Here is a 22,905-nt window from a genome sequence, read left to right as displayed (position 1 = left end):
ATAACGTGATGAATTTACTATTATAGTGGATATAATTTGGTAATTATACTTGTAATTAGCCCTAATAAGTGCATCAATGTAACTGAATTGGCAAACTGAAAGTCCTATAAACTACTGAAGCCATTATTAGCCCATCTGCCTCCTGCCAATTTCACTCAGCAGAAACTTCAGTTTTCTATATACACAAACATCATGAAGGGATATCGGCGTCTTATACAAAAACTAGGTAATTAATCCCCAGATTGGTCTCTGTTTATTATTGTTTTTTGATATTTTTTCGTGAAAATTAGAAATTCTGTAACAAATAGTGATGGAAGGAACCTCAATTTGCTCGTAATGGAAGAGACAGATCAAATTTCCAAGCTGCCAGAGCCAGTTTTAGATCACATTCTGTCTTTCCTTGACATTAAAGATGCTGCGAAAACGAGTACATTGTCAAAGGTTTGGAATAGTATTTGGACTTACCTTTCCTCCTTAGATTTTGGTGATAATTATTTACATAAGTCCAAAAACACTGTGGATCTAATTCTAGCAAATCGGCTAAACCAGAACATCTCTATAAAAAGGTTCAAGGTTAATTTACCAAATTATCGGTTTAAAGCTCTGGATGATTGGATTAAGGTACTTATAACCTGTAATATCAAAGAGTTGTTCATCGATGTAGGCGTATACACTCACAACAAGTTTCCTGAAGCAATTTTTGCTGCCAAATCATTAAATGTGGTTAGCTTACGCGGATTTAAGCTCGAACTACCCTCTGATCATCGCGTTAAGTTTTATTCTCTACGAGAGTTGCACCTCGAGGACTCATTTTTGGACGAGAAATTACTTCAAGCTATATATGCAATTTGTAGTGATTTAGAAGTTTTGTCTTTGAAGAGATTTCATGGATTAATCAGTTTACAAGTTGCCGGAACGTTGCCTAAACTAAGGACAGTAAAGTTGAAATTTTGCCCTCCTAAATTCAAGAAGGTTGATATTGTAGCACCTAATCTTAAAGACCTTTATATTAGTTCTTTTAATCTGGACCTACGTGTAATCGAGATAACTGCTTGCAAATCCTTAAAGTGTTTGAAGCTCACTGCTGTGGCTGTCAATGACAAATGGTTAGAGAGCCTCCTTCCAAATCTACCGAACCTGGAAGTCATTTATTTAGATCATTGTCAGTCCTTGAACTTCGTGAAGATTTCAAATAGTAGCGTTAAGTTTCTGAAAGTAGTCGCGTGCTCTCATTTGATTGCTGTTGATATGGATGATGCTCCTAACTTATTAAGATTCTCCTATGACATTCGTCATGGAAGAGATGGACTATTGGACTATTTTGAACCCTCGCCTATATTCAAACTGAAAGTTTCGCAATTGCTGGAGGTTATGATCAAATTAATCCCAGATCCTGAAGCTCTTGACACTGATTGGTACTCCAAGCTCACAGAGTCTATTGGTAACTTTAATAAATCCAGGGCTATTACACTAAGTTGCGACTCTGACAAGGTACGTTCAGCAAATTGACTACTTGCCCTGCCAGAAGAAGTTGTTCTGGATTTCTCATTGTTCTTATTATTTGTTTGAGCAGGTGATAGTTATACCGAAAGATATGAGAGAAAACTTGGTTCCTCCACTTAATGGTACTAAGCATATACATATAAAAACTATGGATAGGACGAATTATTCAGTTGTGGACGTTGTTGATAGTTTGCTTTGGATTTTTCCTCAACTGGACACCCTATCTGTTGATCAGGGTCGAAGCATACAGAGCTTGATCAAGGTAATATGCTTATCTTTCAAAGGCACTGGCTAAGGTTTCTCGCACCCTTATGCTTTATCTCTAAAGTTTTTTTGCAATTAGTTTCCTTTTTGATTCATTGTTTTAGTAACAAAGCAGCCTTCATGATTGGTTCAATATCTTTTGTTTACAGTCCAATTATGAGAAAATTAACCATAACCTAGAGATAATGGTAAAAAAATACTACACTTGAAGTATCACCTGAAGATAATGGTCAAAAACACATAGATACTAATCGAGGTGTGTTTTGATAAATAGTTGGTGATAATTCAGATAAGAAACACAAACACCTGATAGTTTAGGTAGGAAACTTGTAAAGAAGTGACATTTCAGGTGTGTTTCAGACCATTATCTCCAAGACCTAACACAAACTGCTTATGTGAAATACCTACAGGACTAGTTATTTTGAGCCTTTTGTAAGGATTAATGAGGTTACAAGATTCTTGTAAGCTATTTGAAGTTTTTATCTATATAATTTTTAGACAAAATTCTATGTATTCAGTCAACTCAAGAAACTTATATGAGCACATCACGTTTCTATATTCACTCTATTTATAAGCTAATACCAACACGTTTCTATATTGGTTTTATGATCGGTTGCTTATGAACACATCTTTTACCTTTGTTCCTGTTGTGGTTTTCTCTGGTTTTGTAGTTTACATACCGAGATGCTGCTGCTGATGAAGATGACAAACCTTGTTGTGCATCTCTAGCTTGGAAATGTTCGAGTCATGAGTTGAAGAGATCAGTTCAATTACAAAACTTTACACGTACGGAGCTAGAGAAGTTGAGAAACTATTTTCTCAAAATTTCAGATACTTTGAGCATAATTGAAGATTCACCAGAATGCAGTCTTTTAACTTCACCTCAATAAATGTACTTTTGAATAAGTTTATACATGGTACCTCATGTGTTGTTGAATCTAGCTAATTTTATGTTTTGAATAAATTTGTTGATGACTTGTTTTGGTGATGTACTAGGACCTGTGATCCCTTATGGGACATTTGTTTGCAATGACATTGATTTGTTCTTTTTCTAATTTGAAGTTTCAAACATTGAGCAAATCATCCTTACATTAATCTCAGTGTATGATTGTCCTGGTGCACAGCTTGACAGATGAACTGATACAGAAGCAAATTTGTTTGAAAGAGACAGGTATAACAAAATTTTCATGATTCATGAACTTTTGGTGCCCTTGCTTTTGTATACATTGGGATTTGGTGTAGTCGTTGAGCCGACGGCCTATCGGTAACAAATAAGATTTGCGTACATTCTAACTCTTCAGACCTCACTCTATGGGACTACACTAAGTACGTTGTCATTAAATGAATCTATTAGATTTTTTAATTTGTTGTTTTGATAAATTGATGATTGAAATTTGTTGTTGTTTTTTTAAAATATATATATGAAACTTACAACAACAACATACAAGTGTAATTCACAAGTGAGATTTGGGGAAAGTAGAGTGTACACAAACCTTAACCCTACCTCATGGAAAAAGAGAGGTTGTTTATGATAAACCCTCGACTTAAGTGCAGCAAATCAAAGTAGTTGTGAAAAAAGGAAAAACAATGACGAACACATTTCAATTAATAAGGAGAATGGTATAAGAGCATTCAGAAAAAAAAAAAACCCAGTAATTACAACAAAATAACATGAAAATTGAAACATAATAGACAATATATGGTAACAAATATCAAAAGCAAGAAACTACATGTATAAGGTTAATACTACGATAGTCGTCAGGCACAATGCTTTAGTCATGTATAATTGAAATATACGCGATTTTCAACCTCAATCGCATTAATTCAAATTGTTTCCAAAGAAGATAAACATATAAATAATGATAAAGCGAATACAAATTAAATAACGACTCTATACGTGGATATTTGTGCACTTTACCCATTGAAAGGACCTTGAACAAACCCCAAACTCCTTAAAGTAGGCCAGATGAGCAATAAAATCTCAAAGAAAGATAAAACCAGAAGTGCTATTGCAAATAAACCTATAAGCTGTGGCACATTTTTCATACCTCCAGGCTCCAGCCATACAATTTTCCTTGGGGCTGAGACTATCGCTATCTAACCTTTAAGAAAGGTTACAAAACTTTTACGAATAAATAAATGGTTTCACGTAATTCACAATTAAACTCCAAAATTTCACTAAGTCAAGCTCATTTATACGGGTGCCATCTATGGCTTTTTGAATTTGATATGATCATGAGTTATAAGTGATGTTCTTTGATTTGACTAATGCCCCGCCGGTGTCTACTTCAATAAAGGTACGAGAAACAGTCGGGGGCAATGAAATAGGTGGACTTTGATACATTTAGAAATTAGCTTAAAGAATAAAGTTTTTAGCATTGCGATATTTGGTAGATAATTTATTTCAATTAAGATAGAAATAAAAAATAGGCACTTTTAAAAAAAAAAAAAATCCATCTAGTTTGTCATAATTTAAGTGAACTGCACTATTATCTCATCACTTAAATAGTTATAATATTTTTTTTTTTAAAAAAACAACTTAAAATTAGTTCAAAATTCAAACAAGTAAATGTGATAATTCTGATATTTCAAAATTTGCCACTAACGAAAGTCCAAGAGTTGCCAACTGGTGGAAAACCTACAAAATATCAAACACGCTTTTCCTTTGTGGAACAAAAAAAGAAAAACAAATCATATCCTCAATTTTCTCCTACCCCAACTCGTAATGTGAACGTGTTCCGACCCTTTATAGCCCCCAAAGGAACAAACCCTTCTCCTTCTTCAGGTTTTAGATCTACGGTGTTTTTTTTTTCCTTATATGGGTATTTACAAGTAAAGAAATACCCTTTTCTTCATATTTGTTGCCCTTTTATCTTTTGGGTCTCCCCCAAAATTCAACTTTTGCTTCTATAAGAGTTTGAATTTCGAATTTCCGATCCGTTTCTTGGTTAATATCGCCATATTTCCTTTATAAAGTTTGAATCTTTGGTCCTTATATTGAACTACCACAACAAGTTTTTTAATTCTGTCCTGTTTAGTGATGGGGGTTTCCAATTGTTCCATTACTTTGCCACCGACCCAGCAGGTTCCACTGCCTAAGGAGTATGGGGTAACGAAACCCTTGTCTCTAGCAGGACCTATGGAGGCTGATATTCAGCGTACCAAAGAGTTGGAAAAGGTTTGATCTTTAAGGTTCCTTTTTGTTTACTATGTTGATTTTTGTGCTTCAGTATATGATGACTCTGTGAATTCTAGTTCTTGGTCGGTGCTGGACTCTATGAAAGCGCTGAGGAGGCTGCTAAGAGAGAAGGAGTTCACTGCCAGCTAAAGCAGGTAATTTCTCTTTTCCTTTATGTTTTGGTGATTACACTACTAAACAATTAGGAGGAATTCCGGGAGATCAGAAAAATTAGGATGCTGGTTGAGACTTAAGGCATTGGATATAAAGTAACATATGATTTAGAGACGCTGGAGTTTCAATGACTCCTGAATTTTTTAAGTGTTCTAGCAATGAAATTGAAATTGTCCAAATGGATAATGAGAATTCATATAGCCGACCTAACTATTTTGGGTCAATTTGCGGTTGTAATTTCTGAAGTCTGAACATGGAATGAGTAGGCTGTGAATGGTGACTGCATACACTTTGGATTGGTCAATATTGGATGGTGATTTAGATTTCAGCAAAGAGAGAACTGATCATTGCTGTGTATTTTTGGGAATTTCTTTTATCTTCGTGAAATAGAAAATATTATATCCCCATTCACCTGCGTTTATTAATTGTTGACCATCCACTTGATGCTTCCTTGTTTTTCCCTGTTTGGATTTCTTAGTCTCTGATTCGGCACTAGTTTATTAGTAACTAATTTGCAGTAACACTTGATGTGTTAAATGTAGCTCTTTTCTAACTCAGCAGTGTAATATCTGATCACTAAATATTTTCAGTTTTATTTGCTCCAAAGTTTCCTGCTTTCCGATTTAGTGGCGGGATTGTTTCCCTGATCTCAATGAACAAAAAGATGTCAATGTGGATGTCCTTTCATGTTAGGCCGTTCTAGGGCTAATTACTTTTTTTTTTGCCTTACTCAGTAGTATTCATAGGTTAATACCAGTGTTTTGGACAACGAAAGGCGACAAGGATCTGCCTTGCGACGCCAGTAAATACCAAAAAATTAAAATATTTAATTGCATATATAAACAATCAAAATCTCAATAGCAATAACATATTAGCAAATATTTCAATTCAAAAACTGAAATAGATAGTACATACTGAAGTCTAGAACTTGAACGAGGAAAATCAGAACAAAAGTCAAAACAGCGAGAAAAAACACAGAGGTATAAATAACTCTGAAGTCTGAAGAACAAGAAGTAAAGAAGGAATACATATTGGTTGGACTTAGGAGTCACCGGAAAAATTTGGCTGGTTGCTGGAGAAGTCTTGTCGTGTCAACGGGTTGGAGCCGCAGTTGCAGTCTAAGAGTGCAACTGTATATATTTGGAAAGAGAACCCTAAAATTACCTTTCAACTTTTAAAACCCTAAATTGGTCGCCTCTTTTTTAAGAGAATGCAAAAGGCGATGTTTTTCTTGCCACAGCGTCGCCTTTTGAAAATCGCCTCGCCACAAAGCTTGTAGGCGATGCATGGTGAGAGACGATCACCTTTCACAACACTTTTAAATACTAAGATGAAGGAAATGAAATGATATTCTTTAGTTGATGGTAAGGAATGAGGATCACGGGGGGGGGGGGGGGACTATTTCTCTCCTATACTTTTTTTTTTGGGGGTTAGTAAAGGAAATTAAAATAGAATTTTGTTTTCGGTTTACCCCCAAATGTCTTGAAGAAAGAATGGAAGGAGTAGTCTTAGTTTTTAGCTTGTTATCTTCCCTTTTCCTTTGCATTTCATAAATTTCGTTTCTATTTTTGTCTCAATCCAGTCTAGTGACATTTTTGGATCTTTACCTTTTCAGATTGTGAAGGACTGGGTGAAAGATCTTACTCGACTGAGAGGGTACAATGATCAGATGGTTGAGGATGCAAATGCTGTCATTTTAACTTTTGGTTCTTATCGACTTGGGGTAAGCAGCTTCTTTCTGAAGTTCCCTTCTTGAACAGTATAAGTTTAATGTTTTGCTTAGATATGCATGACAAATAATTTCATTGCAGATCTAGAAATAGTCGGAAAGTTGTTTCACCGTGCCACCTAGCGAAGTCCTTAGTGTTATAATATCACAAGGTGTGAAATTAACTGTATGCAAGCATGAAACAGTTGGTTTAAATTGTTACAGTTTTTGGGTCAGAGTGGTACTAATATGCCACAAAAATTAGAACAGTATCCAAAAACAGGCTTGTGTCTCTGGTCCTAAATTGATGCACCTCATGCATTATGCTTGTTCTTCAGACTTCTGTATTTGCATTTGTAACCAAACTGATCGTTTCACACAATTCTCCCTTTTGTTACTATTCTCAATTTTCAACCCAAACATAACTTCACTCAGTTGTCCTTCCTGTTGTTTTTCATTAAGATAGATTCTTCTACAGGAGCTCTTTGCTCAAAAACATTCAGTTGGCGCCTGTCATTGGGAAGAGTTCATTTTTTTGGATGGATGGGTTGGGTGGGTGGGTGTGCAGTGCTCTATGCTCTTTGTGTTCTTGAAGCTGCACATGCTTCCTTAACACATGTAATTACAATTATTTACTATTAAGCTTTACATTTTGCGGGGAATGACCGAATGTTTGATGTCCCTTAGCAACTCTATTTGACTAATTATATAAGATTTCTTTTGTAGGTGCATGGTCCTGGAGCTGACATAGATACCTTATGTGTTGGACCATCCTATGTGAACCGAGAGGTCATTTTGGTTTCTGGTTTTCTTTCCAAGTCTCAGTTGGCCATTTTATATTGCATCTAATATCAACCTTGTTTGCCAGGATGACTTCTTTTTTGTATTGCAAAATATTTTGGTGGAGAGGGAAGAAGTTACTGAACTACAACCAATCCCAGATGGACATGTCCCTGTTATGAAGTTTAAGTTTGATGGGATCTCAATTGATCTTCTTTATGCAAGCATTTCTCTTTTGGTTGTGCCAGATGTAAGTGTTATTTCTTTGTGACAGCTGCTCATTTCCTTTTGGCATCCTCCTTATAAGGGACACCTTTTCTTTAGATCAAACTTTGCTTCAGAAGAAATTTATTTTCCCACACCAACATTTGTTCTGGAAAAGGCCCTGATTTTTTTCTTAGACTTCTGCTTGTACTCCGGATGCTAATTCCTTTTCACCTGCAGCAATGTGAATTTCAGCTTAATTCTTTCTGGATCCAGGGCTTTTACATTTTTTATTTTCTTCATTTGTTATATTCATGGCATACCTGACCATTCCTGGAGCTTACCAAGTTATGGGATCCAGACAGGACTGGGATACGTGAATGCTCTATTTTCTCAAACTGGAATTGACATTCAATTTATGGCATCAATCAGCTGCTTAGACCACTAATAGTAGTATGCTTGATGTTTCCTTTAACATCTTCTTGCGACAGGACTTGGACATATCCAGTGAATCCGTGTTGTGCAATGTTGATGAGCCAACTGTAAGGAGCCTTAATGGCTGCAGGGTAGCAGATAAAATCCTTAAAGATGTTCCAAATATTGAGGTGATGGTCCCCAACCAAAAAGGAAACAAAAGGCCAATAAATTTTTCAATATTCTAGATCTTGCTAATAATATCTCATTTGTCTTCTGCAATGTAGTTTTTCCGGATCACACTTCGATGTTTAAAGTTTTGGGCTAAACAGCGTGGTGTTTATTCAAATGTAGGTTCACCTTTTTTCCCTACTCCCTCCACTCGGCTTAATTAATGTTTGCTCTTTTCTATGACCTGTTTGTCTTGGATTCTTTTTTAGGTGACTGGATTTCTTGGTGGAGTTAACTGGGCTCTTCTGGTTGCTCGGGTTTGCCAACTCTATCCAAATGTTGTTCTGAGTATGCTGGTTTCTCGTTTTTTCCGCGTATATACACAATGGCGCTGGCCAAATCCTGTGATGCTTTGTCAGATAGAGGATAAAGAATTTGGATTTTCTATCTGGGATCCACGTAAAAATCCTTGGGACCGGACACATCAGATGCCAATTATTACACCTGCCTATCCTTGCATGAACTCAAGCTACAATGTATCTGCAAGTACTTTTCGTGTTATGACAGAATAATTTGAATTTGGTAACAACATATGTCAGGTATGAATTATTCCCCTATGTACATTATGTTGTGTATTTAGCTAGTACAGGCTTTTACTCCTTTTGCTTTTCCATATCAGGAAATTGACCTCAGTAAAGCCCGGTGGACTGCATTGTTTGAGCAGTATCCTTTCTTCGAAAACTACAAGAACTATTTGCAAGTTGACATAGTTGCCGCTGATGATGATGACTTACTTGTGTGGAGAGGCTGGGTCGAATCCCGGTTAAGGCAGCTTACTTTGATGGTAACATCTATACTTTTTGAAATAAGTGATACTCAGGAGGCTCTGGTTCCTTTGTATTTGAGCCTCTACGGAAGAAAAAGGAGAAGGTAGCAAGTGAAGCAGATGTTTACCATTTACTTATAATTCTTGTTGTATCCTTGCAGATAGAGCGGGACACATTTGGGAAATTGCAGTGCCATCCTTATCCTCATGAGTATGTGGACCCGTCCAAACAGTGTGCCCATCGTGCCTTCTTCATGGGTTTGCAAAGGAGGCCAGGGGAGTTGGTTCAAGAAGGTCAGCAGTTTGATATCCGTGGGACAGTTGATGAGTTTAGACACCAAGTAAACATGTATATGTATTGGAAACCAGGAATGGAAATGTTTGTGTCCCATGTTCGTAGAAAGCAGATTCCCTCTTATGTTCTATCAGATGGTTATAAACGAAACCAAACACCAAGGCTAATGAGTGGGCAGCTGGGAGAGAAGCCTGTCTCTGGTATTTTTAGGTCAAGATCCGGAGAAAGAGGAGGTTTGGAAAGGAAAAGAGAGCTTGAAGGTGTGGAAGAGAGTCAGCAGAGTTTGGACAAACGACCATCAATTAGCCCTCCAAGAAGGGAATCACCGTCGCCTGAACTTATTGTTGGTCAGAAAAGTGGCATGTTGTTACAACAGCGTTTCTCAACAGTTTCTGGAGGGAAGAGAAAGAGTGAAGAAATTTCAAATAATGTGACGAATGATAAGATGCAGTTTGCTATTCCGGACAAAGATGTTTATAGTGAACAAAGGAAGTCACGAAGAGCACAATGTGCGGAAAGTGCAGATGGATGTGTATACCAGTCTAGTGGTGTCACAAGCCTTGTCGAAGCTGGTACCTCTGGAGATTCTGCACATGAATTGCTCCGACTCTGCCATGATGGTTATGCAGCGGGCAGTACTGGTTGCAACTCTCTCCGTTCCTCTCAGGATGACTTATACAGAGCAGAGTCCAAGTCACTGTTGAATAATGTATGTGAAAATGGTTCAAGATTTTTTGAAGATGCGTTGCGGGAGTTAGAGGTTTTGAATCAGTTTGTTTTGCCTCTTTTATCTTTCTGACGTCATTGATTTTTATAATTTATACTTCCATTCTTAGCATTTGCCATAACTTTGACCAGTTCTATTCTCTTGTGTTTCATGAAGCCAAAAGCTGCTCGTGGAGTGTTAACATCTCCGGATAGCATTGGATCGGAGTCTGTACAAAAATCTTCTACAAGGCATGTTTCACGATTTGATACTTGCACTTACTTTTTGTTTTATATATCAGTCCTTTTGTCTTTAAAGGCGCTGTATTTTGGTTCTCTTTTATGGTTTGTCTTGTAGGTTGAGTGTTACATCAACAGCTTGAAAGAAGTGGAGTCATGGCATTGAGGGATGAAAAGCCAACTCAACACGGTAAGTATGATGTTACTTGTTGGCTGTCATTTCTCTATGTTTTTTCTAACATTCAGAGAGAGAGAGTCCTGATATTTCGCGGAGAGTTCCAGGCAGAACGGTCCTGTGGGCTCCTGTACAGTTCAGTTTATGTTTTTTTAAAAAAAACACTAGGGACACTGCTGAAGAAGATTGTTCTTCCTACATTCAATAGATCTATAGGTCATGGAAAATCTCAATTGTACTCGGTTTCAGTCTCTTAATTGTATTTGTATTCCGATGACAATTAATGACACCATATTTCAGTCTCTCCATCTTTACCAATTTTCTGTTTCCTATGTGCGTGTGAATTAGTCATTGGTACTTGATGTTTGTAACAACCACATATCCCGTGAAATCCCACGGTCTGTGGTGGCAAGAATGTACGCAAATTTTACCAGGTAGAGAGGCCGTTTCTGAAAGATACTCTGTGGAAATTGATGTCTTTAGGATCATGAAAACTGTTTTCCATTAATAGCTCATTTATTGTTTGTTAAATAATTAAATTATTAAAATAATTTTCTTTTCATTTTAATGCGACTACATGCTATTTTAGTAACTTGGACAGTTTATAGAATCTGAAAATCTATTTTTTCACAATATTAAATCAATAGAGATAACAACCAGCGAAGATGCGACTGAAATTTGAATTAATATATTTGGTTGATGGAACACGCAAAAATTGATGGTGCCTATGAAAGGTCAACTGTAAATTGGTTCAGTATAATCTGCGTGTGGTCAAAGCTGTCTATTGATGATATGGCGGTTTACCAGTAAAATTTTCCACGGATAGGATCTGAAGAGGGTAGATGAAAGACAAGGGCAAGCAACACATCGAAATCAGAATTAAAAGGAAAAATACAAAAAGTAATGAAGATATCATAAATAATAGAGAGGCATTTAAAAAAAATAGAATTAAATGTCATAAAAGTAATGATGATATCACAAATATTACAAGTTCCTAAAACTGATTTTCTTCTCGCACTTTTTTAAAAATAAAAAACAAAAAAAAAGAATCTCAATCAAGGAAAATGTGAAAAACATTAAAACTGGGGTGGGTGATGCCATGCCCCTATGCCTTCAATAGATAGAGATTGATGATTAAATTTAGGTCATACTCCAAAGAATCAAACACATAACAGAATACACACTAAAATAAGTGTTTACAAACACTTAATTTTAAGGTAAAATATTAAAATTAAGCCAAAAAGTCATAAGTTAGAGCTCACATTTATTTATTTTTTTAGTTCAATCATTGAATCATTAATTTTGATTTAAAAAACTTATTATAGTACTTTTTTTGTTTTGGCATAATGCATAAACATAACCCTTAACTTGACGTCAGTTGACAACTATGATCTTTAACTTTGGGTGTGCACAAGTAGGCACTTAAACTTGTATAAAATTGAGCAAATAGACACATTCGTCCTACATGGCACCCTACATGACAATTGTGTGTCCTACATGGCATCCTACGTGTATTGTGCCATGTAGGACACTTGTGTCTACTTGTTCCATTTTATACAAGTTTAGGTGCCTACTTGTGCACATTCAAAGTTTGAGAGCATAGTTGTTCGCTGAAGCCAAGTTAAGGGTCATGTTTATGTATTATATCTTTTGTTTTAATTTACTTGTTTCATTCTAGATTGATACAAAACCAATACAGTAAAAAAAGAAAAATTGAATCTTATAATCTTAAATACACCAAAATATTACTCCTCATTTTCAAAAAGAATGATCTCCTTTTTTTTTAGTCTGTTTAAAAAAGAATGAACTCTTCCTTTTTTTGGTAACATTTTAATTTCAGTTTTCCACATGGCATGTTTAAGGCCACAAGATTAAAGGACAATTTTGTACATTTGACATAATTTTAATTTAAGATCACAAAATTTAAAAGTCTTTTTTATTTTTTTAAACTCTATGTCAAGTCGAACTAAAACATTCTTTGTGAAACAGAGGGAGTAATATGGTTGAATTTCTTGTACATGCCCAATGGAATTTTTTACAATGAAAGGACTTGATGTAATATACGTATTGATGATGTTGGAGTGAAATCCATATGTGTCTGAAGAAGGGTGGGTACTTCATCTGTCACTGCCGATTTTCCCTCATTCCCTCACCTTTATTAAAAATAGTTTCCCCCTTTTTCTCCTCCTTCTTCTTCTTCACTTTTTTTCCCATTAATTAATCAATACATAATCTTGATCTCATCTCATTTATTTATAACGAACATAAACACAAAATTATTATAACTGTAATAACAATCCTTAATTAATCAATCCCAATTCCCCTTCTCTAATCATTTTTTCCTTAATCGGATAGTAAGGATGAAGAAGGCGACGGTGGGTGCCGTGGTGGTAGGTACAGCGGCGGCGGTAGCTGTGGCGGCGCTCATCATGCGCCACCGCATGGGTAAATCGAGCAAATGGGCACGTGCCAGGGCAATTCTGAAGGAATTCGAGGAGAAATGTGCCACCCCAGATGGCAAACTGAAGCAAGTGGCTGATGCCATGACGGTGGAGATGCACGCCGGACTCGCCTCTGAAGGCGGCAGCAAGCTCAAGATGCTTATTAGCTATGTCGATAATCTCCCTACTGGGTTCGTTACTCCTCTCAATTATTTAATTATTCTTTCTTGAAATAGAATTTATGTATTTAAAAAGTCATAATTGGGGGAAATGTTAGGATTATTTGTTATGTTACGAGAAATGATTAAAATCGTTTGATGACTGTATGAAATGTTTTGAAAGGTTAATTCTTTATGATTTAATTTGTATGCTTAAGCTTGGGAGTTATGCTATGTAGATATTGATTACCTGAATTTGTATTGCGGAATTCATAAGACCCTCCTCTGGTCTTGCTTTAACATGTTTTGTGTGCTCTAACAAGCTACTCAATCTAGAACAATGTTCAGAAAACGAAGGTTCTTTGAATTCCATCCGTAGCATCAGAACTGAATATGGTGCAGTGTATAGGTTGCTGCTCCAGTTCAAATGACCTGGTTTTGATTGTATTCCAGGGTCAAATCTCATGTCGAATGTATTATCTTTTGATTATATGGTCAAAAGTTAATTTCTTTATGATGATATGATCAATGCATTGCAGCTTAATCCCTCTCTCTATGCTTGTTGGACTGTTCTTTTAGACAGTTCTAAACTTTATTAAGAATTATCTTGTGGAGAGGGGTGAATTAATTATACATCGTGTTATGATCGTACTATGTCATTGGTTAAAGGTAAATATTTTAATATTTTTCTCTTTGGTAAATTTTGTATTTAGCGATGAAGGAGGAGTCTTTTATGCATTGGATCTTGGTGGAACAAATTTTCGAGTATTGCGGGTGCAATTGGGGGGAAAAGATGGTGGCATTATCCATCAAGAATTTGCGGAGGCATCAATTCCTCCAAATTTGATGGTTGGAACTTCAGAAGTAAGTTTTTGTCCACTCAAGATGTTGCTCCCTTTTCTGTTATTTAGTTTTGCGTGGATTTTGAACTTTTGAAGTTCATATGTTTCAGGCACTTTTTGACTATATTGCGGCAGAACTTGCAAAATTCGTAGCTGAAGAAGGAGAAGAGTTTCATCCACCTCCTGGTAGGCAGAGAGAATTAGGCTTCACCTTCTCGTTCCCAATAATGCAAACTTCAATCAATTCTGGAACTCTTATCAGGTGGACGAAAGGTTTCTCCATTGATGACACGGTATCCATTTCCTTCCCAACTACATCTTCTTTGTTGCTTTTCTTAGGCAATTGAAGTTTGATTTGTCGGAAAGACAACTTTGAGATACTTTCAATTTGAATCACTTATATGCTTTTCCTGTTCTAGACGTTTGGTTTTGGAGAACTTGACCTTTCTTTTGGTTAATGGTTTGATGATAGAGCACGACATCAACCATGCTTACCTTTTGATGCACTGGTTTCTTGTTATTTGAAACATTGAATGTAATGTATTCTTTGATGGTACTCACATTGTTTCCAATCAAAGAGAAGTAAATTCAAGCAAGTTACAGCAGTTGATTTTAAAACCATTACATTAACTATGTTAATCTATTGTAATTTTATTCTCAGTTTTTTTTGTCTTATTATATTTAATGAACTGAAAAATAAGCTCTCACAGTTACTGGGTGACAGGTTGGCAAAGATGTTGTTGCAGAACTGACAAAAGCAATGCAAAAACGAGAAATTGATATGAGGGTCTCAGCGCTTGTAAGTTTGCTTGATGTTGCTCAGTAGTAACACTCTTTTTGAAGGGCACTTGAATAAATTGTATGTATGTTACCTAGCTTAGTTGTAAAAGTTTGATTTTGAGTTACTTGTTGATGAAAGGTGAATGATACTGTTGGAACATTGGCTGGTGGTAGATTCACCAATAAGGATGTATCCATTGCTGTGATATTAGGTACTGGGACCAATGCAGCATATGTGGAACGGGCTCAGGCAATTCCCAAATGGCACGGTCCTCTGCCTAAATCTGGAGAAATGGTTTGGGAACTTTTCAATGACTATTGATCTTGTTTTGACTCTATTTCACTTTTTTGGTGATCAACCGTGGAATAGTTGTTGAAGTCCTTTCATGTTACTTCCTAGGTGATCAATATGGAATGGGGTAACTTTAGGTCCTCCCACCTTCCCTTGACAGAGTACGATCATGCTATGGATACCGATAGTTTAAATCCTGGTGAACAGGTAATTGCTTATCCACTTGTATACCTTTTGTTCATTTAGGCTAATCTCGATTTTGCAATTAACTCGATAAACCTGAGAGAGATATCTATTGATCCTGACAGATATTTGAGAAGATATGTTCTGGCATGTACTTGGGAGAAATTTTACGCAGAGTTCTACTTAGAATGGCTGAAGAAGCTGGCATTTTTGGCGAGGAAGTTCCTCCAAAACTCAAGAATTCATTCATATTGAGGTATTTCTTACTAACTATAGAGTTATTAGTGATCTTCTTGTGCAAAACACACTGTTAAATGCCCAAACAACTGCTAGGCAGTGTTTCTCGGGTCAACAAATTTGCCTGCATTCTGTTGCTGTTCTGGTTATCAGTTGATCAAGCTTGAGTATGGTAATATTGTTCATGCATTCATGAGCTTTCATTCCATTTTTGGTGCTTTACATAATTGCTTTGGCGCCATACCCAACTCACAATTCATATCAAATTCATTGTCTATTATGACTTGCTTGGTAACATGTTTCACTCTCTCCTATCCACTTTATTATTGAGCCTATTGTTTATTTTTCGCTTTGAAGTTGCAATGAAAATAATTTCATCCAATAACTAATATGCTACTGAGCAAGCATGCTTATTTACATACCCCATAATATTTGAGGATCAATCAACTCCAGATAATGGAACTTTGACAAGAAAAAGAGTACTGACAACTTCACCAAAAAAAAGAAAGAAAAAAAGAGTACTGAACAATGAGAGTTATCTATATATCACCTTAGTTAAAGCAATTATAACTTGATTGTGTGAGTTTCTAATTCTCAGGCAACACAGTCTATAAAGAATGTGCTACATTATATCCCTTCTTTAATGACATCCTTTGCTGTTTTAGCAAATGTGCTACAGTCACACAATCAAGCTATAATTGCTTTAACTAAGGTGATATTGTTAGCACCAAAAGTCGAATAGTCATTTGCTGTCCGCTTGATATCTGTCATGTTTACCTTTTTATATTCGAGCAGATGCTCTCATAACAGTTGAGAAAAATATATGCAGGACACCTGAAATGTCTGCCATGCATCATGACACATCCTCTGATTTGAGAGTGGTTGGCGACAAGTTGAAGGATATCTTAGAGGTATTAGCTCTTCCCCTTTATCAATACCTCCCAAGGAAAAAAAGAGAAAAAATGCCTTTTGATGTGGTGTGGCTATTATTCCTTCTACAAAAGTTTGCACAGTATCATTTCTTTGGTCATATTGCTTTGGAGCAAATAGAGAAATTGTTTTAATTAGGACTGATGGCAACGAATCAAATTTAAATTTTCGGTCTCAAGGAAGTGGAAATCAAATTGTTGATTTTTACTCCCTTACAGCAATTAGTTTTTTTGTTAGCATTTGATATGATGATACAACATGAATTGAAACTAGATATATTTTGTTCATCGTATTTCAGATATCCAATACCTCCTTGAAGACAAGGAGATTAGTTGTTGAGCTGTGTAATATTGTTGCAACACGTGGCGCCAGACTTGCGGCAGCTGGGATCTTGGGCATTATCAAAAAGATGGGAAAGGATACACCCAGGGAAAGTGGTCCAGAAAAGATTGTCGTAGCCATGGATGGCGGATTGTATGAACATTATACAGAATACAGTAAGTGCTTGGAGAACACTTTGGTTGAATTGCTTGGAAAGGAAATGGCCACAAGTATTGTTTTCAAGCACGCGAATGATGGTTCTGGCATTGGCGCGGCACTCCTTGCGGCCTCTAACTCCGTGTATGTTGAAGACAAGTGAGAGTGATCAAAATGATATTTAGCTAGAGGAAACTCCATTTACCTTTTATATTATGTTTTTTCTCTAGCCTTTTCTTTTTGGATTCTCTCTCCTTTTTGGTTCTTCTAACAATTATTTCCAGCATTTGTACTTGGTTTTCTAGGATATTATTCCTGGGAATGCCAACATATTTCTTCTGGAAAAGGGTGCAAAGAAATTATATGAAACTCAGCACTGCTTATTCTCCCCTTTGGTCTTTAGTTTTCCTACTGCAATCAAATTTTGTAGGGTTTAATAAAATGGGATATTATTTCATTGCTAGACTTATCTGGTTAGCTAACATGTTAGTTAAACCCGCAACTGAACATGGAACGAGGGTGCTTATTATCCAAGCAACTCTCTCTTGTCCATGTTGTTGTTGCTTCTTCATCTTTAGACCTTTGGGCCGATTTCAAACCATCGGTCTGCTAATGCTTCAACAACATACACACAGTAAAATTCCACGAGGGTAGAGTTATGTAAACCTCATTTCTATCTCAAGGAGTGTTTTGAAGGACCCTTTGGCTCAAGTGTAACGATTCTTTATTAGTTTTGACTATTCTTTATAGAGGTCCTAAAAACACCTATTGGATCAAAACAAAAAATAATGGTAGGTTTTGATGCTTTCTGTTTTGCTACATTTTCCATCTATACTCACAAAATAAAAGATAAATTTATATCATTAGATCAATCACAAATTAATAGTATCAAATAGAAGTTTTAATTAGTAAATTGACCTTTGATATGACAACTTAAATTAGAGTGCAAAAAGTCTTTCACAGTTCATATACACATGGTAATTAATATAACTCAAATTCAATCATGATATATTAAGTCTGTATCAAACATCGAAGTAAACGATAGTGGGAGTTGTTATCAATTTATAGATAAATAAAAAGACAGCGATTGATTAATGGCTGAACCAAATTTATGGTTTCATCTTTAAAAATAAAGTTATAATTTGTGGTCCTTTAGGGTCTTAAGAAATGGATGGATTTAGACAACTCTACTTTATTTTATCTTTTTTAGAGTATGCACCAAAATATATATTAATGTGTAAGAATTACTATTAAGGTTAATAAGATTAGATTACACGATATTCAATCGTACGCCATCGAAAATTAAGAACGAAAGATCAACTAATAATATCTTTAAGGTTTAAGCTTATACTCATAATTAGATAATTGACCTGCCACTCTCTTATTATTTTTATTATTATTATTATTATAGAATAATATAAAAATACTTCTTTTCAAATACAAGTCCAAATCTACTACTATTATTAGTAAAATATAATGGGTGATTGCAGTTCATGAGATCTACAGTATCTGAACCAATTAAAGAAAGATTTTTTTTTGAAATTTGAAAAGATAAGCTCTTATCTGTTACTATGTCTGAGAAATCGAGAGTTCCACTTCCACCATAACTAACTTACCATTTTTACCACCTGTAAATTAAAAGTTTATCAGTTCACAATTCTAGCCTTCTAAAATTAGTCTTAAAAATAATTTATTAATACTAGATTAAATTTTAAGACAAATATATTATTTGGACTAAGCTTAAATTACCTAGATCTCTAACTTTGATCCAGACCCTAATGAATCGTTTGGTAACACTAGTAAAAAATAATTCATGTACTAACTTCGGTATATAAGTTGTATTTCCTCTTTGCAATAATAATTATTTATTTTAGCTTTAACACACACCTTAATAAATAATAGAGATATTTATTATATTAACCTTTGAATATACTCCCTACGTTTTTTTACTTGTCATTTATTTCTAAAATAATTTCTTTTTAATCGTCACTTTTAATATATTAAGAAAAGATAATTATTTTTTCCATGTTTTACCTTCAGTATTAAATACTTATTCTCCAAATCATTTTTCAATACCTAATAGTAAGAGTCTGTTTGGCATTGCTGCTAAAAATTGCTTATTTTTAGAAGCGTTTTTTTAATTAGCTTTTCAGAAAAGTGTTTTTAAAAAAAAACAATTTGTTTTTGACAAATCAATTTAAAAAGTGTATTTGATAAACAATTTGTGTTTGGCTAATTATTTTTTTTTTTAAATGCTTTTGTGAGTCAAATCAAGAAAAATGACAAGTATCAATGTGTTTTTGATATTAAGATTATTTTATAGAGAGAAATTATTTTAAACATCTAATACAGACACTTTAATTACATTTTTAATTTAATTAATTAAAATGTACATAATCAAATTTTCAATCAATATTATACATAGATAAATATTGTTGAAAAATATTGAAAAGAGGAATCATTTTGTTATTTGTTACCTATTTTTTTTGGATTCAATCTTAGTTATATCCTTTTTTTTTTTGTTATCATACTCTAAAGTTTTAAAAAATTCCAATTAAAATAAAATAATGCGTAAATTAAGAAAAGAAATTTTTTGTTATTTGTTAATTTTTTTTTGGAGGGTCTAAATCTTTAAGTGTTACTTTTTCTCTTTTCCTTAATCCTGCAAAAATATTGTTGTTACTTTTATTTCTAATTCTCTAAAATAATATGAAAAATAATATATACAATATAAAATATAAATAATAATGTAAAAACATAAATAAATAAAAAATTATCATATAAAAATAAAAAAATAAAATTCAAGAAAATTAACCAAACTTATGAGATATGTTAATTAATTAATAAGGGAGACATTGATAAATATGTATATATGTAAGTGATATTTTAGTCTTAAAAACAATTTTCTGCTTCTGCTTTTTTAAAAAGCAGAAATTTGTAGTTTCCTCCCAACAGCAGAAAACATGTTTTTGCTTCCATTTAAAAGCAGTTTCAAAGATTCGCCAAACACTTAATTATTATTTTTTTTAAAGTGTTTTTTCTCAAAAAAATAAAATAATTCTAGTCTCCCAACAACAATGCCAAACATGTTCTAAACATCATTTAATATGGATAGTTTGGTAAAATACTTATATCAATAATTATTTTCTTAATGGGTGTGACAAGTAAACATGATCGGAGGGACTATTAAATCTAATCATTTGAAAAATGTATTAGATATTGATAGTATTTAATAATGAAGGGTTAAATAGACATCAAAATGTAAATTATCTCTTAATTTTTTAAACTAAACAAGTATTGTTGGAAAACTATTTTTAATAAAATGAACAAGTAAAGATGGGCGGATCAAGTATAATGTTCTATAGCTAGTTATGAAAGTTATTTATGTATAAAACAAATGTAGTATTGTTTGTAATTTAGAAAATCGATTAACCGATGCATTAATATGTTATGAGAAAATATATACTATTATTTTATATGAGGATAGAAGATAAAATAACTATTACTTATAAAATAAACAATTTATGCAGAGTTTAGTTATTTTATTTATAAAATATATATAAATGCCTTCAATTATATATATGTACTCGTTAGGCGAATTTGTAAAGCATAAATATTATCGTATTAATTTTATGTAGATTTTACACTAATTTCATAATATTAAGAGTTAATTACATCATATCTATACTCTTTTCCAAATTATAAAAATCTTTTAAATTTGATGAAACCCGTATACATCACAAAAAGCCTCAATAAATCACATCTCGATTTTGAATACATCCCTCAACGTCCTGATACATCGTGTCTCAGTTTCGAATACATCACTCAACGTCTCGACATATTGTGTATGCACTGATACATGCGTAAAATGATGTATCCAATCTATACATCACCCGATACATCACGTAAAGTAAAGTTTTGATAAATAGCGTACGTCCTGATACATTGCGTAAAATAATGTATCTAACTTACATGATGTATTCGACCTATATATCGCATAAAGTGATGTATCCAACTCATTACGTAAAGTAGAAATTTTTGTAATTTTTTCAAATGCTCAAAATTTTAAAAAATATAATAAAATAAATTATGTATAATTTTTTCATAATTTTATAGGTGAATAATTTACATTTTAATCAGCTGCTATATGTGGCTTCAAAACGAGCTACAAAACAACCCCTAATACCATAGGCTGCTCCTTAATTCAAAATCCCCGGATTTGTAGGAAATTTGAAAAAATAAAACTCCTTTGTATACCACGTCAAAACAAGTAAGCAATTAATTACGTTCTAATATCGAATTAATTGGAGTGATTATATAAACCTTTTCATACTTAGATATTTTTACTCCTCTCAGTCCTCCTCGGCTTCCAAAAATATACTTAAAGAAAACAGAGAGATCTGCTTTCTCCCCACCATTTCCTCTGTTTCTTCCAATAGTAATAACTCATTGGAAGATCTTCAATGGCAGAGTTTTCTGAACAAATCGTTTTAAGTCAATGAAAAAATCAGCTGCTGATACGGAGACCCATATCGGAGGGATCTTTTTTCTATTAACACCCTTTTTGGCTCGTACACAACTGAAGTGATCAAATTTCAAGCTAACATTTTTGGTAAGTGCTTTTAATGGTGGTAGTGAAAAAAAGAAAAAATTACAGTACAAATTCATTTTTGGGTCTGTTAGCAAATCCCGTTTTGGATGTTTCTTTTTAATAGCTCAAGAAGAAGAAAGCCTTATAATGGGTCTCTGTTATATCCACAACAAATTCACGGGGGTTGTGTCAGCCGCTGAAAAATTTGGTGGTGGGGTGAAATATTTCTTCATTTTTATTTTATTTCACGTTGCTCCAGAAAGTTAAAGAGAGAGAGAGAGGGAGTAAAGTATCTTTGAGATTATTAAGGTAAAAAAAGTGAAGAAAGTTTGTTTCTTTTTTAAAAATCTTTAATTCAGTGGGCTATAGAGAAAAATTAACAAGATTGGTTTTTCTTTTGAAGTTTCATGCATTTTTGGTGATTATTGCTACTTTTTGCAGTTTTGATGATTTTGTCTGTTAAATTTGAGTTTTTTGACCAAGAAATGGGTTTGGGGGTGCAGGTAAATGATTATGCTTTATGTAAGTTACTTGAGTTTCTTACTGGTGGAAGTTATAATACCTTATTTTTGAACTGCAGGAGGAGGCAATAGTTTGAACCAATTTAAAAAATCGTAGTTCAAACTTATTCAATGATTCTTTTTTCTTTTTTGGTTCTGTAGTTTATTGTTTGTTTGGTGGTGAAGTTTCGTTCAATCTTTTTTGCCCCCATTATATTAATATTTTTTTTAAAACATATTTGTTGCTGCCACACCTTTTTGTCTTGTTTCTCAGTTCTTCACGAGGTTGTGTCAGTATGAAATTTTTTCCCCCAAAAAATAAAAATCCAATCTTTAACCCAAGTATTAATTATTATATACTGTTTGACACCTTTTATTAACTTTTTCCTCCACACTGCAATGTTCTGTTCTCATCACTTCGTTGCTCGCAACATGTAAAGATTCTGAAAGTTTCTGTCTATTACTATATATCTCTCTTTTATCACATTTTGTGACATTGGCTTTATTATTTCTTCAGTTTGTAGAGAATGGGGAAAGCTTCAAGATGGTTCAAAGGGTTGCTTGGGATGAAGAAAGACAAAGAAAATGTAGACAATATGTCGAATTCATCCGACAAGAGAGATAAGAAAAGATGGAGTTTTGGTAAGTCGTCTAAAGAATCTATGGGTGTTGGGGAGAATCCGGTGAACTTTCCGGGAGGTGTGCCGGCGGTGGATTCTAATTGGCTGAGATCTTACATTTCTGAGAATGAGAAGGAGCAGAGTAAGCACGCAATTGCGGTGGCTGCAGCTACTGCGGCAGCAGCAGATGCCGCGGTCGTCGCAACGGAAGCAGGCG

The 22,905-nt window shown here is 34.3% G+C and overlaps 2 protein-coding genes and 1 pseudogene across 3 annotated transcripts in view; all 3 read left to right on the top strand.

Moving 5' to 3' along the window:
* Positions 1-4,394: 4,394 nt before the first annotated feature.
* On the top strand, positions 4,395-10,955 carry LOC102600951 (nuclear poly(A) polymerase 4-like; annotated as a pseudogene).
* Positions 10,956-12,944: 1,989 nt separating this feature from the next.
* On the top strand, positions 12,945-17,431 carry LOC102577690 (hexokinase 2; the record flags this gene model as incomplete). Its single annotated transcript, NM_001287912.1, is given in 9 exon segments — positions 12,945-13,269; positions 13,950-14,100; positions 14,189-14,371; positions 14,803-14,877; positions 14,998-15,153; positions 15,259-15,357; positions 15,459-15,589; positions 16,400-16,481; positions 16,799-17,431. Coding segments are annotated over 9 exon segments (1,491 nt in total). The 3' UTR covers positions 17,141-17,431.
* A 3,751-nt stretch (positions 17,432-21,182) lies between these two features.
* LOC102600281 (protein IQ-DOMAIN 14-like) overlaps positions 21,183-22,905 on the top strand; it is a 3,799-nt gene continuing 2,076 nt past the window's right edge. Inside the window, exons 1-2 of one of the 2 annotated variants that reach the window (XM_015312700.1) lie at positions 21,183-21,589; positions 22,586-22,876. In XM_015312700.1, the coding sequence (XP_015168186.1) occupies positions 22,596-22,876 (281 nt within the window). In that variant the 5' untranslated portion in view covers positions 21,183-21,589; positions 22,586-22,595. Of the gene's footprint in view, positions 21,590-22,585; positions 22,886-22,905 lie in introns of both variants that reach the window. The other variant, XM_015312699.1, reaches the window with a different exon arrangement.

Source organism: Solanum tuberosum, unplaced genomic scaffold (assembly GCF_000226075.1).
Source record: "Solanum tuberosum cultivar DM 1-3 516 R44 unplaced genomic scaffold, SolTub_3.0 scf00215, whole genome shotgun sequence".
NCBI lineage: Eukaryota > Viridiplantae > Streptophyta > Magnoliopsida > Solanales > Solanaceae > Solanum > Solanum tuberosum.
The sequence above is the reverse complement of the archived record's forward strand: the minus strand, read 5'-3'. Positions and strand labels throughout refer to the sequence as shown.